Below are 14,051 nucleotides of genomic sequence, written 5' to 3'. Positions count from 1 at the left end.
TCACGAAATAGAAGACTTCGAGAGCTTTCGATGTCGCAGTAATTGCGGACATTAAATTAAAAAATTGGAGAACCTTCGATGTTGAAATTGATCAAATTGTTCAAATTGAAATTATTTCAATTACGTGCTCTCTCAAACACGTGAAATATATATTTCACATTTCTTTTCTCTTCTTTTATTTTCTCTATGACTGTAACTGTATCATTGAAAATTTTGAGAATTTTAAGAACCTTCGATGTCGTTCAAATTGATTAAATTGTTCAATTTGAATTTTTTTTCTATTGTTTTATCTTTTATCATTTAAAATTTTTGAATTTCGTTTTCCCTTATTGTTTTCTTTATGTAATTGTATCATCGATTATTCCGGAAATGATTGTTACATCTGTATAAAAGTGTACGAAATGGAGATATTAATTATAGTTGTTTAATCGCTTAGGTATGTAGAATATTTTAAACAGGAAAATCTTGTAGGATATAACTAAACGTGAAATGTGTCGAATCGATCTATAAACCGTACAACTATAGCATATGGAAGAAGAAAAAATCACGTAAACGGTTATACCAGTGGATAGCAGTAAAATAATTTATAGCGTTATCTGTAGCTTCCTGCTGACAATCCTATCTTTCTGGAAGAAGATTCCGACATTTCGTCATTCTCATAGTGAGCTCTTCCGTTGTATAAAATAAACATTTTCGACGGATCATCGTTTCTACGATATTTAAAAATAGGAGAAATGGGAAAAGGAGAAATTCTGTCTATTGCATCGACAACCGTGTTCAAATAAATTTTTATGGTAATTATGTTAGTCGTTGCTTTCTCAAAAAAGAGGTCCATCTGAATATTGATATATTACGAATAGACAAAGCCGACTTCTTATCTCCTAGAAAAGAAATTTATGTGGCCGAGATATATATTTTTCTGTGAAAGATAATGCCTCTAGCACTTTTTCTTTGGAAAGTGAGTCTTTTATCTCGGGAAGATAATTAAAACGCTGCTTTTTAGGGTTATCGGTATCGCTTTCTATGTCAGTACATCAGGCCCCTGATACAGTTAGCTGAAATACAATATGTAACAACATTTCCAGATAAATCTACTATTTCGCTGTATTTAATTATTTCATTTCAAATAAATCGAGTATTTCCTCATTTTGCTGCGCTAAACGTGATAATTATCGAGCTTCGTTGGTATTGGTGGAAAATGTTGATTAAATCTGTTTTTAATTAACTCAAAATTCAATTAAAATCTGTCAAACTGAGTAAATAAATTAACTAACAGCAGTCCAAGTTAATTGGGGAAATGAATTTGCGCAAACACGAGTATATACATTTTCGTTGAAGAAAAATCCGATCATTACGAATTCGGTGTACTAGATTAATACATCGAATGACTAAAATCAATTCACCAAGCCGATCGATCGAACGGTTAAACCCGATTCGCTGAATTAATTTCCCAAATTATTAAATTCAGTTTGCGGTTAGGTTCATTGAAGATCGAAGCTAGGTGCCGATACTTACAGGGGTACTCAGCGTGCACCCAGTGAGCTGGTAGCTCCGAGGACGGGATTTTCCAGGTGATGTTGCCAACAAGTTGCTCGTTGATAGGATCGTCGGTAAAGCTGTAAGTGAAATTCATGGTAACCTCGGTGCTTTCCGGCGAAATCGACAATTCGGCTCGCATGCATCTATAAGCGAGGGCCTCTTCTGAGCTCGCATAGTACTGCACTATGTACCAAGATCCAAGGAACTGCAAGAAACGCAACTTCTTTATTACCACAGCACGGGACGTGTCTTCACGGTTAATCCGCGGAACTGTTCGCGCCTAATAGTCTTTTTGTTGTTCACGGTGCAATGTTAATCGAAACGCTGCCTCTCTAATGGACTTGCCGCGCCACAGGGCAGGAACCGAGTTCTAAAGCAAAACGTTCGTAAATGCATGCAACGTTTAATAAACGCGCGCATGAGAGTAAATAGAGCCTGAATGGTTTAATTTGATAGCGAGAAAATGTGTTTTAGCGTTGAAGATTGCTCGATTATTTGCCTCTTTTTTCCTCCAATCCTCTAATGACCTAATAAATTTTCATTAACGTTAAAGTTTCGTTGGGAAAAGAAATTCTTAAATAAACGTCGTTAAATGCTTTCAATAAATAAGCACACGAGAGTAAATAGGATCTTATGAACTCTGTTTGATAGCAGAGAGATTGTATTTCGGACAATGGGTTTCTATTATCTCTTTCCTAAATAAATATGCTTTTTATTCGGGGGAGAATTAGAGAAAGTTCATTATGGAATATCTAAGAATTGAAATTTTTCAGGAGTAAGTTCGAATAGGATAATGTAGTTTTATACTCGATACCTGCTGTTTTACTGGACTTGGACACAAGGTGGTTGCCTATTTCGTTCAAAAAGTAAAATTGAGCTTTAAATATCTTTTACGCCATCACGTGTTAAAATTGATCAAATTTCTTTTGTCTTACCACGTTTTAAGATTTTTATGAATAGCGATAGCACGACGTTTATAATTAAAATTACGAAATTATTTCAACTCTGTTAAATTAAATAAAATTAATCTCTAAATTATTATATACAATTTTCCATTTTTCATATTATTATTTCATAATTTCTTTTTTTTAATATGAGAGACAAATTTTTAATTCTAGAATTGCCATAATTATATTATTAGAAACATCATAGAGAAACGTGTAGTAAAAGACAGAAAGAAAATTAACAGAATTAAATTAATAACAAAGTGTCTGTAGATAAAAAGAATTTTTAAAAACAGAAGACTATTTAATATAACCAAACGATTATTTTAATATAAAATTATTTTTTAAACAGTTTTATAACCTAATTTATATAACAAAAATATTTTGTAATTACTTCTATAATTCCATTTAGCTTCTTTTTTCTTCCAATTTATTTTTGAAGATAGAATAATACGCTCTGTACATTATCATACATATGATATTATATTTGATATAACTAAACGATTATTTTAATATAAAATTATTTTTTAAACAGTTCTATAACCTAATTTACATAACAAAAGTATTTCGTAATTACTTCTATAATTTCATTTCACATTTTCCTCCTTTCCAATTTATTTTTGAAGATAATACGCTCTGTATATTATCACACAACTATTTTTCTATAATACGCAATTGCAAATGAAAATTTGAATACTGTCGAATGAATTTACAGACTCGATTTTATTTTCCCTGCAAGCACTGCGGCCTCTCCTAACCTTAAAAACAATTTCCGGTCCATGAAACATTTACTGTCTCATACCGAATGCTTTATTCGTTGGGGCAGCTTTTCATGCCGTCAGAAATAACGTACATATTTTGGGCGATCGCGATAGATGGTCTATTCTACGAGTGATTTATGCGAGAGTGGAAAATTCGGTATACCAGTACCGTGTAAACGCTGCAGAGAGGTTCATCGGTGTTTACGTGGGGCAGGTCGCGCAATCGTTGCCGCGGACTGTCATTTAGTTCGGCATGCAATGCAAAACTCTCTCCCTCTCTCTCTTTCCCCTGCATTCATTTCCAGCAGGACGATCCATCCCTGTCTTGATTATCATTATTTCAGCTGCACGTCGATATTAACACCCCCAGGGATAAAAACGAAAATTCATACTCGTGGCTCGTGCTTTCCCTCTCTACCACCGAAATTTCAAAAAGTGCTACCTTTCCTTTTTTACTATTCCTTCTCTTTTCACTATTTTCCTGTTCCGGCTAATGCAGCGGAAACGCGAAATTAGTAAAGTGAAATAATGTATAACAACTGCTTTTGAAACTCTGATATCGAGGAATTCGCAGACGATGCACTGCTGGATTGTTTCGTGTTTAATATTAGTTAGAAACGTAACTGAAAGTTTATTTTTAATTTCAATCGAGTACATTAAATTCTTTCTTCACTTTTATTCGGCCTATTAAATTGCTCTTTGTTGATTTTTATTAAGAATATTGGAATATCGATCCGAAGTTTGAGTAAAAATTCATCGTTATTAGTCGAGATTAATCTTAAATTTATATGGATATCTATTACTATTTTTTGAAATACACAAATTGAAAGTTGTAACTTAAAACTGGGATGCATCCGAATAGAAAAAGCAATAGCTTTTCGAAGCAATTTTCGCTAATACTGGAGAGCAATATAAATCGAGAATAGCAATAAATATCTGATCTAAGCTTATTGTGAATTTATCGCATAAAGGTTTAAAAAGTAATTAAACTCAAAAGAAGAGAATTGTACTAAATAAATTTATATTTTTAACAGATCGTTCACTCGTGCTTTCTTTAGAATGAGAAATTTTGTAAACAAACAAGCTTTCTAACTGTAAAATCGAAACACGATGCTTATTTTGGTCAAATGGTCACGGAGGGAAATGTCGCATGGCTCGAAGTGAAGAGATTATGGTAGCTGTTCCCGTTATCAGTTCCGCCTAAGAACAGTACTTTCGTGGCCTAAGAGTTATAAGTTTATAAATACTTTGTCATTGTTCATTGCTTCTAAGAATTCACAGAAAGCGAATATCCGAATTTAATTTAATAAATAAATTATCAACGCGATTAATAATCTCTACGTGAATTAAAATAAATTTAATATTATTCTAACTATAAAATTTCAAATCAAAAAATAATAATTTTATAATCGTTTCGAATTTATCATTATAATTCATTTCATTCTATTTTCGAAATCTATATGGCTTTATGAACCACGTATTTATAAAAATTTATAAAAACCAATAAACCAAAAGTCTAAATGAATAACTATGCATTTGCATTCCACGTATATTTTACACAGTATTTTTCGTTAACTGAAATTATTAACCCTTCGCACTCGAGAGGCGGCCTTCAGTCGTTTGATAAAATTTCGAAGATCGATGTTAATTAATATGTCAAATTTAAGATAACGTAACGGTGTGCGAGGTATACGTGTCAATTATTATACTATCTCTTATTTACTGCTGAAAAAAATATCGTCAGCATTACAGAAAATCTTCGAACTCCTTCTCTTCTTTGGCCAAAAAATCATCCAGTGCAAAGGGTTAAATTAAAAATTTGAAATTAAAATAACATAACTAATATCTGTATTTATCTGCTTCGTTTCCACTGAATGCCCATTGTAAAGTTTATTTAACACGAATTACGCGAGATAACAATATGCATGTAATTAACTTCGTTAGAGAATCACAAACGAATAACGTTAATGAGATATCGTGTATCTACAGTTTGAAAAATCGTACTAAGAATAAGCATGTCATCACTGGATTTCGGGTTATCAATGAGACCAAACTTAGTTTGTTGCCTATCTGGGAACAGAATCCCAAGGTTAACTTTCAGAATGCAAAATCAACTATGTCCTATAGAGTGAACGGTCAACAAACATGCAAGTTTCCACGAGAAAATCTCGATGCATCAGAAATAAGTAGAAAATCCTAGAACTAAATCCAGAAAGCAATATTACAGAGACCAAACACGATCCTAGCTTCTGAATAAACGACCAAAAGCGGAACTTAAGACTAATGGAATTACTCATACAGATGTCTCGAAATAGCAGTCGAGATGGATGACATGATCGAATGGAATGGAATCATTGATCGAAAATGTAGGAATAAGGAATGGCTAGAATAAAGTCTCTGGAAGCAAAATCGTAAGTTGGATGGAACTGCAGGAAGGTGTTCAATGCAGGCAAGTAGTTTAATACGCGCGGAAGGTATGTCCGAAATAGCCTTCCCTTAAACACGCATAAAGTTCCAAAAATAAGTTGCCCGAAGTCTTCCTTTGAAAGAAGACTCGCGATATTTTACGCGAGTCCTTGTCTACTCCATAAACGCAGCTGTGCCCAACGAAATCTCTCGTACGGTGCTGCGTCACTTCCGAAACTTGACCAATTAATGGCGCCGAAATGGTAACGCGAAAATCGCATTAAAATTTTCGTTCGATTAGTATAATTCGATTAGACACATCCGTTCCGGTTGGCCGAGTTATAAACGTGACACATCTTTCACGACGTTATGACTGAAATCGCGCATCAATGGCAAGAGGAAATTGTAATTCCTGTTATCGCGTAATATTCATACGAGAGCGGGGATATTCGGCAAACGCGTTCGCAATTGCTCTGACTGCAATTATTATTATATATTCAACGTGCATATTGATCGGAAATCCGTCGTGATCGGCTATTCGTGGAAACGGAATATCGACGAGAGATGCGTAACTCGATGTCCAACGATTCTGTTCGAGCAATTAGGGAAAATTCAACAGCCGATTATCGGTATTAACGTGTCCGCCACGTTTCGTGACAGCGAAGGCTCCGGTTATGCAAGAAGACAATAACTTCGCGTTAAAAATTCGCTTGATCCTCGTGTCACGATCGGATCCTCGGAACGGTCATCGCTGAACTCAAATTTCTCGAGTCTCTCTGGTCCCTTGCACTCGTGTAGGAACACAGGAACGAGTCTTTCGCTAGACGTGTCATAGCCGAGTGAAATACGTTCGACTGGTAAACCAGACACGACAGAGTATCGAACGAATCCAAGCTCCTATCCCTACATTTCCAGCGAACGACTCTGAACCAAGCCGATCACGAGCGCACTGCACTGGGAATTCCACTGAACGAGGAATACAGAGATCACTAGGAACTTCCGTGAACCGAATGGTATGTAATTGAACGTCACTGTACCTCGGATATGTCAAAATTCCGTATGCCCTTTACTTTCGGACACTTGGTCTTGTCCTCCCGCCTTTTCCACGCTGCGGCGTTATAGACGATCAGGCAGAGAGACAACAGTAGCACTATTATCGGCGTATAGAATCTCGAACGTCTCGTCCCGGGCTGCATTCTCTCGGTCACATTCAAGCTTCTACACGCTTGGCACACGCGGAGCTTCTTACTTCTTCGCTCGGTAGGTTCGCCTGGTCGACTAAAGGCCACCGAGTCGGTCAGAATGAAGAGCGGACGGAGCTCATGACTACACCACTATCTGGACAAAACGAAGAGGGGGTGGTCACTATCACGTTCCTCCCTTTGCATTCTTGCTACTCTTTCGTTTTCAATCGGCAACTTGTTCTGCGCGACGCGCGTACGATCCTCGTAACTGGCGCCAGCTTAGCCCAGGACTTCTGATCGTAGGCGTGATCGTCGTCACGGCTAAAGAAGGGCATCGACTGTTAGAACACCTCGTCCCGCTTACTCTCCTACATCCGACTCGTATCTTCACGGCTTTTTACAGTCCCCTACACCGCTGCCACTACGTGTTCAAGGTAAACGCGGACAATGTTCGCGCTGGAGCTTTATATCCGCCAGCGGTGATCGATAAATACGGTGTACTTGGTCATTCGATCGAATTAATAGTACAGGATACAGAGCCGTGCAGGGGACATCTGGATGATGGGTTTCTTGCTGGAAAGTAGGCTGCCAATCGCGGTTTGGATATCGTATACGGGTTCACCATTTTCGTGGTTACATGTAATCGTTGTAACGAGATATTCAGCAGTATTGAGTATCGATTTGCTTCACGTTCGTGTTATTATTCGCGACTTATTTATTCATTCGACAGGTTTATTTTGGTAAAGTCGAGTACTTGGATAATCGAAGAAAATTGCAAGTGGTCTGGCTATCGCGAACAGTTTAACCATTTTGGTGGATATACAGATTTGTATAAATGAAACTTGAACATTGGCTATGTTTATTCATAATTTGGCAAATTGTTGTACGGTTTGCTTCACTAGTGTGACAAATAGTTGGGTAATAAGGAAAAATGAGACCTTGATTGGACCACCATATACTCGATTGCTAAAGTTTATACAATACATTGATAATATTATAGAGCAAATATTATAGTAATTGCAAGTGGTCTAATTATCGTGAATAGTTTAAGCATTTTGGTAGATATACAGATTTATATAAATTCAACTTGAACATTGACTATATTTATTCATAATTTGGCAAATTGTTGTACAGTTTGCTTCACTAGTGTGACAAATAGTTGGACAATAGAGAAAAATGAAACATTGTTTGGACCACCATGTGACATAAAATGAGATTTAATGTATATACTCGGTTGCTAAAATTTATACAATATGTTAATAATATTATAGAGCAAATATTATAGTGGGATATCGTTTTCTATGAGGATGGTTTATTAATCTATCGGCAGGAAATTCGTATAGACTATTTTAATGAACTTCGTGTTTCTTTAAATTTAACTGACCAATGTAATTTCAGCGTGACATTTTACTTTCGTTCTTGGATATTATAAATCTATATTTATTTTAATTCTATACCTTCTGATTAAAAAAATGTTCGTTCAATTAAGAGAACCAAAATTAATTTTCCTTCGTATCCCATTTCTTGTATAAATATAGTATACTTTTGAGTAGATAATTCTACCACACGATGCATCGGTATCTAATTATCGAAACAGATCTAAGTTTTGAATAATCTGTTTTGTATTTATAACAACGCGAAGACATTGACGACATCGGCAACGATAGTGATATTAATCATGAAATATTAATAAGATATCGTCTGTTATGAATTTTAACAGGTTCAATAATTATAATTTCTTTTCCGACGATATTATTACAACGAAGTATATTTTTTATAATTATTTTTGAAAACTAATGGAGATTGAAATAAATAAAATTAACATTGCATATGAAGGATCGATATAAAATTAACGACCGAGAATGTAATTATTGTATAATTATGTTAACGACGATTCGATATGCGAGTGTAAATCATTGTACCAAAGGAAACGTTAAAAATGTTCATTATATGCATCAAGCGTATCATTAATAGTAATACTTTTAATTTTCATTGTGATGAATGCGTGGCAATTACCATATAAATTGACGTACATTTAATTAATATGCGCCTTTAGACTCGTTGTATACCGCATGTTCTTCTCCTTCTTGATCACTATTCAAGAACCGTTGTCGATAAACAATTCAGTAACAGTTCTCTGAATAACTTCGACATACCATCTCGTCGGATGGAAACGTGTTTGAAATAAATGATTTATCATGATTCACAATATATGATTCAAGTTTTCAAGTATTCCTTTGAACGTATTTTACAGACTTGTTCATATCGAAATCGTCGTATCTGTTTTTCTGTCCCAAAAATGGTTCGTTTTCTATTAAGGATAACTATGATTCATAACGAAGAATGATTGAAAGCTTTTGTGCAAGTTAGGATAATCCTAAACGCATACACTACTATGACTAATTTTTGCGAATTCAAAAGCGATGACGACAACTTCGCTGTTAACATCAGATACGATTTTAAAATGATCTGAATGATATCGATGGGTTAAATATTTTGAGAGGAATTTGTATATTTCACTATAATATCGGGAACAAATAAAATTTATCATTCGAGTATGATAATGAAAGGTACAAGAGCGATGTTGTTGTCTAAAACGATTATATGTGGGCGTATATAAATTAACACTGATCTAACGACATAGATATGTAGCTTATCACGTTCCCCTATCGAACATCCTTTTCCTCTAAATGGTAGTCAGAATGAAATAATAACGCTATAATAAAATTTAGAAAAGAAAGATCCTAAGAAACAGAAATTTATTACTTAAAAAGGAGACAGTAGAATTATTTAAAAATGTTATTTATTTATAATTATCTTATTTAAAATATATTTTATTTTAGTAAAAAATATTCGTTCTACATATTTTAAATATGGCTAGTTAAATGTACTATATGGACACCTTAATATGATCCATATCATAAATGCTATAATCTTTTCAAGATCATTTCCATGGTGGCTTCATTTTTTGCTCTTCCTTCGTCGATATCTTTTGTGAAATTGGAATGAATTCGTTAGTTTCTTGAGTAGTCTATAAAGAATGTAAAATTGTAACAATAAAATTTTATTTAAATTAAAATGCTTTAAAACGATAAAGTAAAACTGCTTACTTCTGATGCAGGTTGCCACACGATACTGTCTTCATCACCGATACTTAAATCCTTTTTTAAATAATGTTTCCTTGGTACTTCCCTACATATTAAGGATGAAGTCATACTATTTTCTTTAATTTTTAAAAACTCCTCTTTCGCTTGTTGCATCTCGGCAATCTAAGATGTATCAAATCTGATATAAAAGAATACGTGCTATATCTAGAACTTACCATTTTCACATATTTTCGAAGATCATCTACTGATTTTCTTTTACTAGTTAACGGAGTCTCATCGAGTGACGTTACAGTACTCATACAGTCGTTTTGGTTATGAAAATTTTTCGTATCCGACGTGTGCGATGTTAATTTTATTGGTTCTTGAGAAACCTTTGTATAACAATTCGGCATCGATTCAGATTTTTTGGGGCCTTTCAATTCGAACAATTTTTCGGCATGAATTTTTTGAAGAGGAGTTAAATTTTCCATATTTCCGCCTGTGATTAAATACAAATTATACGAAATAAAATAAACAAAACCAGATGAATACAAAAATTACAATATGATAAATATACCTGATATAATTTGTAAAGCTTGTTGCCATTGTTGCTGCATCACTGAGTGAAGTTGTTCTGCCAGTTGAGATTTGGTAGCCCGTTGAGAATGAAGTTGGCTTTCTAAAAAGGACGATTTCTGTAAAGCTTCTGCCAATTGAAGTTCACACAGTCTCTTCTCTTCTTTATGTTTTTCTTCTAATAAATTTATTTCTAATTGATGCCTGAATAAATTTTAATTATTAATTAATCAAATTATCGAGTATCCTTAATTAACCACAAAAATATCTTCAAAAGGAATACACACTTATCTATAATATCTTTAATTTTTCGAGCTGCGCATTCAGCAATAACTTGTTGCCTAGTTCTTAATTCCTCAAGAAATTCTGATTCAATAGCATCAAGTTGAGTTTGAAATTCTTGTAATTTGACTTTTACCACCTCATCGACTTGTTTCTGATAAATTTCTTGTAATTCAGACCTAATCTTTTCTTTTTGTTCTACAAGGAATCTTGTTTCATCCTTGGCTAATTTCTATAAATAATAAAAGCAAATGGAAGGTAATACAGGATAATTTCCCCGCCAGTGTATCGAAGGAAACTACCGCCACTTAAACATTGCTCAGTAATCTTGTCTTAGTTTATAAAATCTATCAATATGTCTTTATTGTGACTTGGCAAGATATCAACCTTGCACACTACATCGAAAATGGTTGTATGTATGTATATGTATGAAATGAAATTGAAACTTTAGAAATATCGTGTTTAGGCAGCGGCACCGTTTTTGAGTTCACTGGCGAAAGAATCACCCTGCTTTTCTAAATATTGGAAAATATTCATTTTCCTACCTCTGCTTTTTTAGCATCGTCAAGAGTAGAAAGCAACGAAATATTTTTCTGCTGTAGAATTGAATTTCTGTTGATTTCTTCTCTTAACTTCAACTGTAAATTTTCTTTCTCTTGTCTAAGTACAGTCAATTCAGCTTCACAAGTATCTAATGCTTTATGAATAACATCCATTTCATTTCTAACTTCTCCGCCTTTTAATCGTTCTTTTCCTAATTCTTGTTGAAGAGTCTTTAATGTTTCTTCAGACTGTTGATTTTTTTCTAATAACTTATTGTATTCCACTTTCAATTTTTCGTATCTATTTTCTACTTCTTGCACGAGTAATTTAGAATTTTCTAATTCGTCAGCATGATTTTTTAATAATTCAACTTTTTCCTTCATTGCAATGTCATTTTTTTCTTTATACCCAGCTGCAAGATCTAAAGCTTTTGATAATTCACCTTCAATTCGTTTAATTTGTGATTGAAATTCTGTAACCTCTAACTGATGTTTCTCTGTTACATTCTTAAGATTCGTCTGTAAAGCACTATATTCATTTTCCGATATATGCACTCGTTGCTTTAATTTAGACCATGCATTATGAAATTGTGCTATCAACTCATTTTTTTCATTGTCAACTCTAAGTGCCACTGCAACCTTCTCTTGTTGTTCTAGTAAACGTTTTTGCAATTCTTGAATTAAGTGTTCACAATGCTGTAAGAAATTTAACTTATATTACTAAACTATTACTAGTTAACTAAACATTAACTTATTGAGAAAGGAGAAAGGAGAAAAATAAATTATAGAAACGTCTATTCACCTCTCGACGAAATTTTTCTTCCTCTAATTTAATTCTGTGTATTTCTTCTTGCGTCTTATTACCATTGTTTTCCCAAAAGTCTGATAAAGATAAAAGCCGTTGAGATTTCCTGGGATAAAAATAAAATTATATTATTGCTTTTGAAATTTAATTTGTTATATATACATAACGAAAAATACCTTGGGAAAAAATCTGTATTTGTTGAAGCATGAATAATATTTTTAACATGTGGCACATCGTACGTTTGTTTCATATATTGCACGCTTCCAGTTTGTTGTAAATTTTTGTAAGGTTCTGATGAACATAATACATTATATTCCGCACTTTTTATTAATTTTGTATTATTGCACGGCAATAATTCATTTTGTAAAGAAGTATCTACTTTTTTATATATATTATGAGTTTGAGTATTGTGCACATTAACTGTACTCGTACTATTTACATTATCTGCACTCAGAGAGGTTTGTTGAGTAACTGAATTCTTTCTTTGTACATCATTTGCTTTCGTAACTGATTTATCAATACTGCTTGAATTTGTTAATGTAACTGGACCTTCCATCTCTTCAGTCTTTGAAATTTGATTTTGTGTATTTTGATCCCATGTTTTAAATTCTGATATTATTTTATCAGTCTCATTTGCATGTAATGAATTATTATATGGCAAGGATATATCAGCAAAAATATCAGACTTCTTATTACATTTCATTGATAAAATACCACTTGAATCTTGTGATGTAAATTCCAATTTTCGATTAACAGAATGATTGTATCCACTACCATAATCCTTGCTTCTAACAGTATCGCTATTCTCATTAGATAATACATCATTTTGTTCCTTAAGGCAATGATGCATAGACACCCTGTTAATCCTTTTTGATAATTCTAATTCGGTAGCTTCCATCTCTTGAAGTAGCTCATCAACTTCGGAGAGCTCCATTTCTGGTATATTAGTTTTAGAATGCGACTGTGGTGCTTCTGTAGTGCTAAGTAAAGTTGAGGTAGATGGCATTGAACGTAATTGATTGAAAGAGGGCTTAACATACATATTATTTGTATTTCTACAATTAACTGCATGTGAATAAAGGTTCCCTCCAGGAGAATTAACATTAACATGCGGAGAACCCACATTGCAAGCATTAGGAGATACCACCACATAAGATTGGGATGTTAGAGAATCATGCTTATTTTCATCATGATCATTAGCATTAGTTGCGTTAGTACCCGTAGACACAGAAATATGATTCCCCAAGTTTATGTCATTTAAGTGAGAACTGATATGATGTGATAATGAATGACCATTAGGGGTTGATGGAACAGATAAGGATTGACGAGGTTTTATAGGTGTATTTTGTAAACTACAATTTTCACTTACAGGCAATTTAGTTTTAGGTAATGTCTGTTTAAACCTGATAAGTGAATTACTTTGAATTTGTGATTCCAATGAATTATTTAAGAAAGTAGCATCTAAACTAACATCCTTGGATTCAATAGCACAAATTCTGCTTTCTAATGATTGCATATGTTCCACAAGTTCTGATATTACTCCAGTCTTCTTATTACTATAGTTTGTTTTAACTTGATCACAACTAACATCAGATTCTGAAGATGATGGTATAAGGAACAGGTCAGGTGGAATTAAGAGCAAAACATCTGTATCATCAGAATCACTCATTATCCATTTAAATTTCCTTCCACCAAAGCAAATCAATTCCAATTATTATATGCTCCCAATAAATTTATATGTACAGAATATTTACACAATATTTCATACATCACTCCAAAATAGTAAGCAGTGTAAATAAAAATTTGAATTCACTACCTTATTCATTTAGTAATAAAAGAAGATTATAAACTTCAATAATATAAACAATTTATGAGTGTACTTAAATAGTTCTCACTCATTTTTCACCTCTCACTAATAAATTACAT

At 33.5% G+C, this 14,051-nt stretch overlaps 2 protein-coding genes across 2 annotated transcripts in view; both read right to left on the bottom strand.

Annotated features, from left to right (window-relative positions):
- Nucleotides 1-7,157, bottom strand: part of Karl (lipocalin/cytosolic fatty acid-binding protein Karl) — an 11,753-nt gene extending 4,596 nt beyond the window's left edge. The window contains exons 1-2 of the mRNA XM_017903946.1: nucleotides 6,688-7,157; nucleotides 1,516-1,744 (exon numbers count right to left, since the gene is read on the bottom strand). Of these exons, the coding sequence (XP_017759435.1) occupies nucleotides 1,516-1,744; nucleotides 6,688-6,846 (388 nt within the window). The 5' untranslated portion in view covers nucleotides 6,847-7,157. The remainder of the gene's footprint in view (nucleotides 1-1,515; nucleotides 1,745-6,687) is intronic.
- Nucleotides 7,158-9,716: 2,559 nt separating this feature from the next.
- On the bottom strand, nucleotides 9,717-13,794 carry Cnb (centriole duplication and spindle assembly protein centrobin). Its single transcript, XM_017903951.1, has 8 exons — nucleotides 12,302-13,794; nucleotides 12,123-12,231; nucleotides 11,324-12,016; nucleotides 10,784-11,010; nucleotides 10,498-10,700; nucleotides 10,157-10,419; nucleotides 9,945-10,103; nucleotides 9,717-9,865 (listed from the first exon to the last, which is right to left on the bottom strand). The coding sequence occupies exons 1-8, from the start codon at nucleotides 13,792-13,794 to the stop codon at nucleotides 9,779-9,781; spliced, it is 3,234 nt and encodes a 1,077-aa protein (XP_017759440.1). The 3' UTR covers nucleotides 9,717-9,778.
- Between the last annotated feature and the right edge of the window lie 257 nt (nucleotides 13,795-14,051).

The sequence above is a fragment of the Eufriesea mexicana genome, unplaced genomic scaffold (assembly GCF_001483705.2).
Source record: "Eufriesea mexicana isolate 0111107269 unplaced genomic scaffold, ASM148370v2 scaffold2645, whole genome shotgun sequence".
NCBI classification, from domain to species: domain Eukaryota; kingdom Metazoa; phylum Arthropoda; class Insecta; order Hymenoptera; family Apidae; genus Eufriesea; species Eufriesea mexicana.
This window is presented reverse-complemented; position numbering and strand designations above follow the sequence as displayed.

What these genes read in the sequence shown, in the direction of transcription:
- Cnb (XM_017903951.1), bottom strand. Translation starts at nt 13,794, where the DNA reads ATGAGTGATTCTGATGATACAGATGTTTTGCTCTTAATTCCACCTGAC. An exon ending in AATACAGATTTTTTCCCAAG is followed by an intron (nt 12,232 to 12,301) that starts GTATTTTTCGTT and finishes TTTTTATCCCAG; the next exon opens with GAAATCTCAACGGCTTTTAT. An exon ending in AGCTTTACAAATTATATCAG is followed by an intron (nt 10,420 to 10,497) that starts GTATATTTATCA and finishes ATTTAATCACAG; the next exon opens with GCGGAAATATGGAAAATTTA.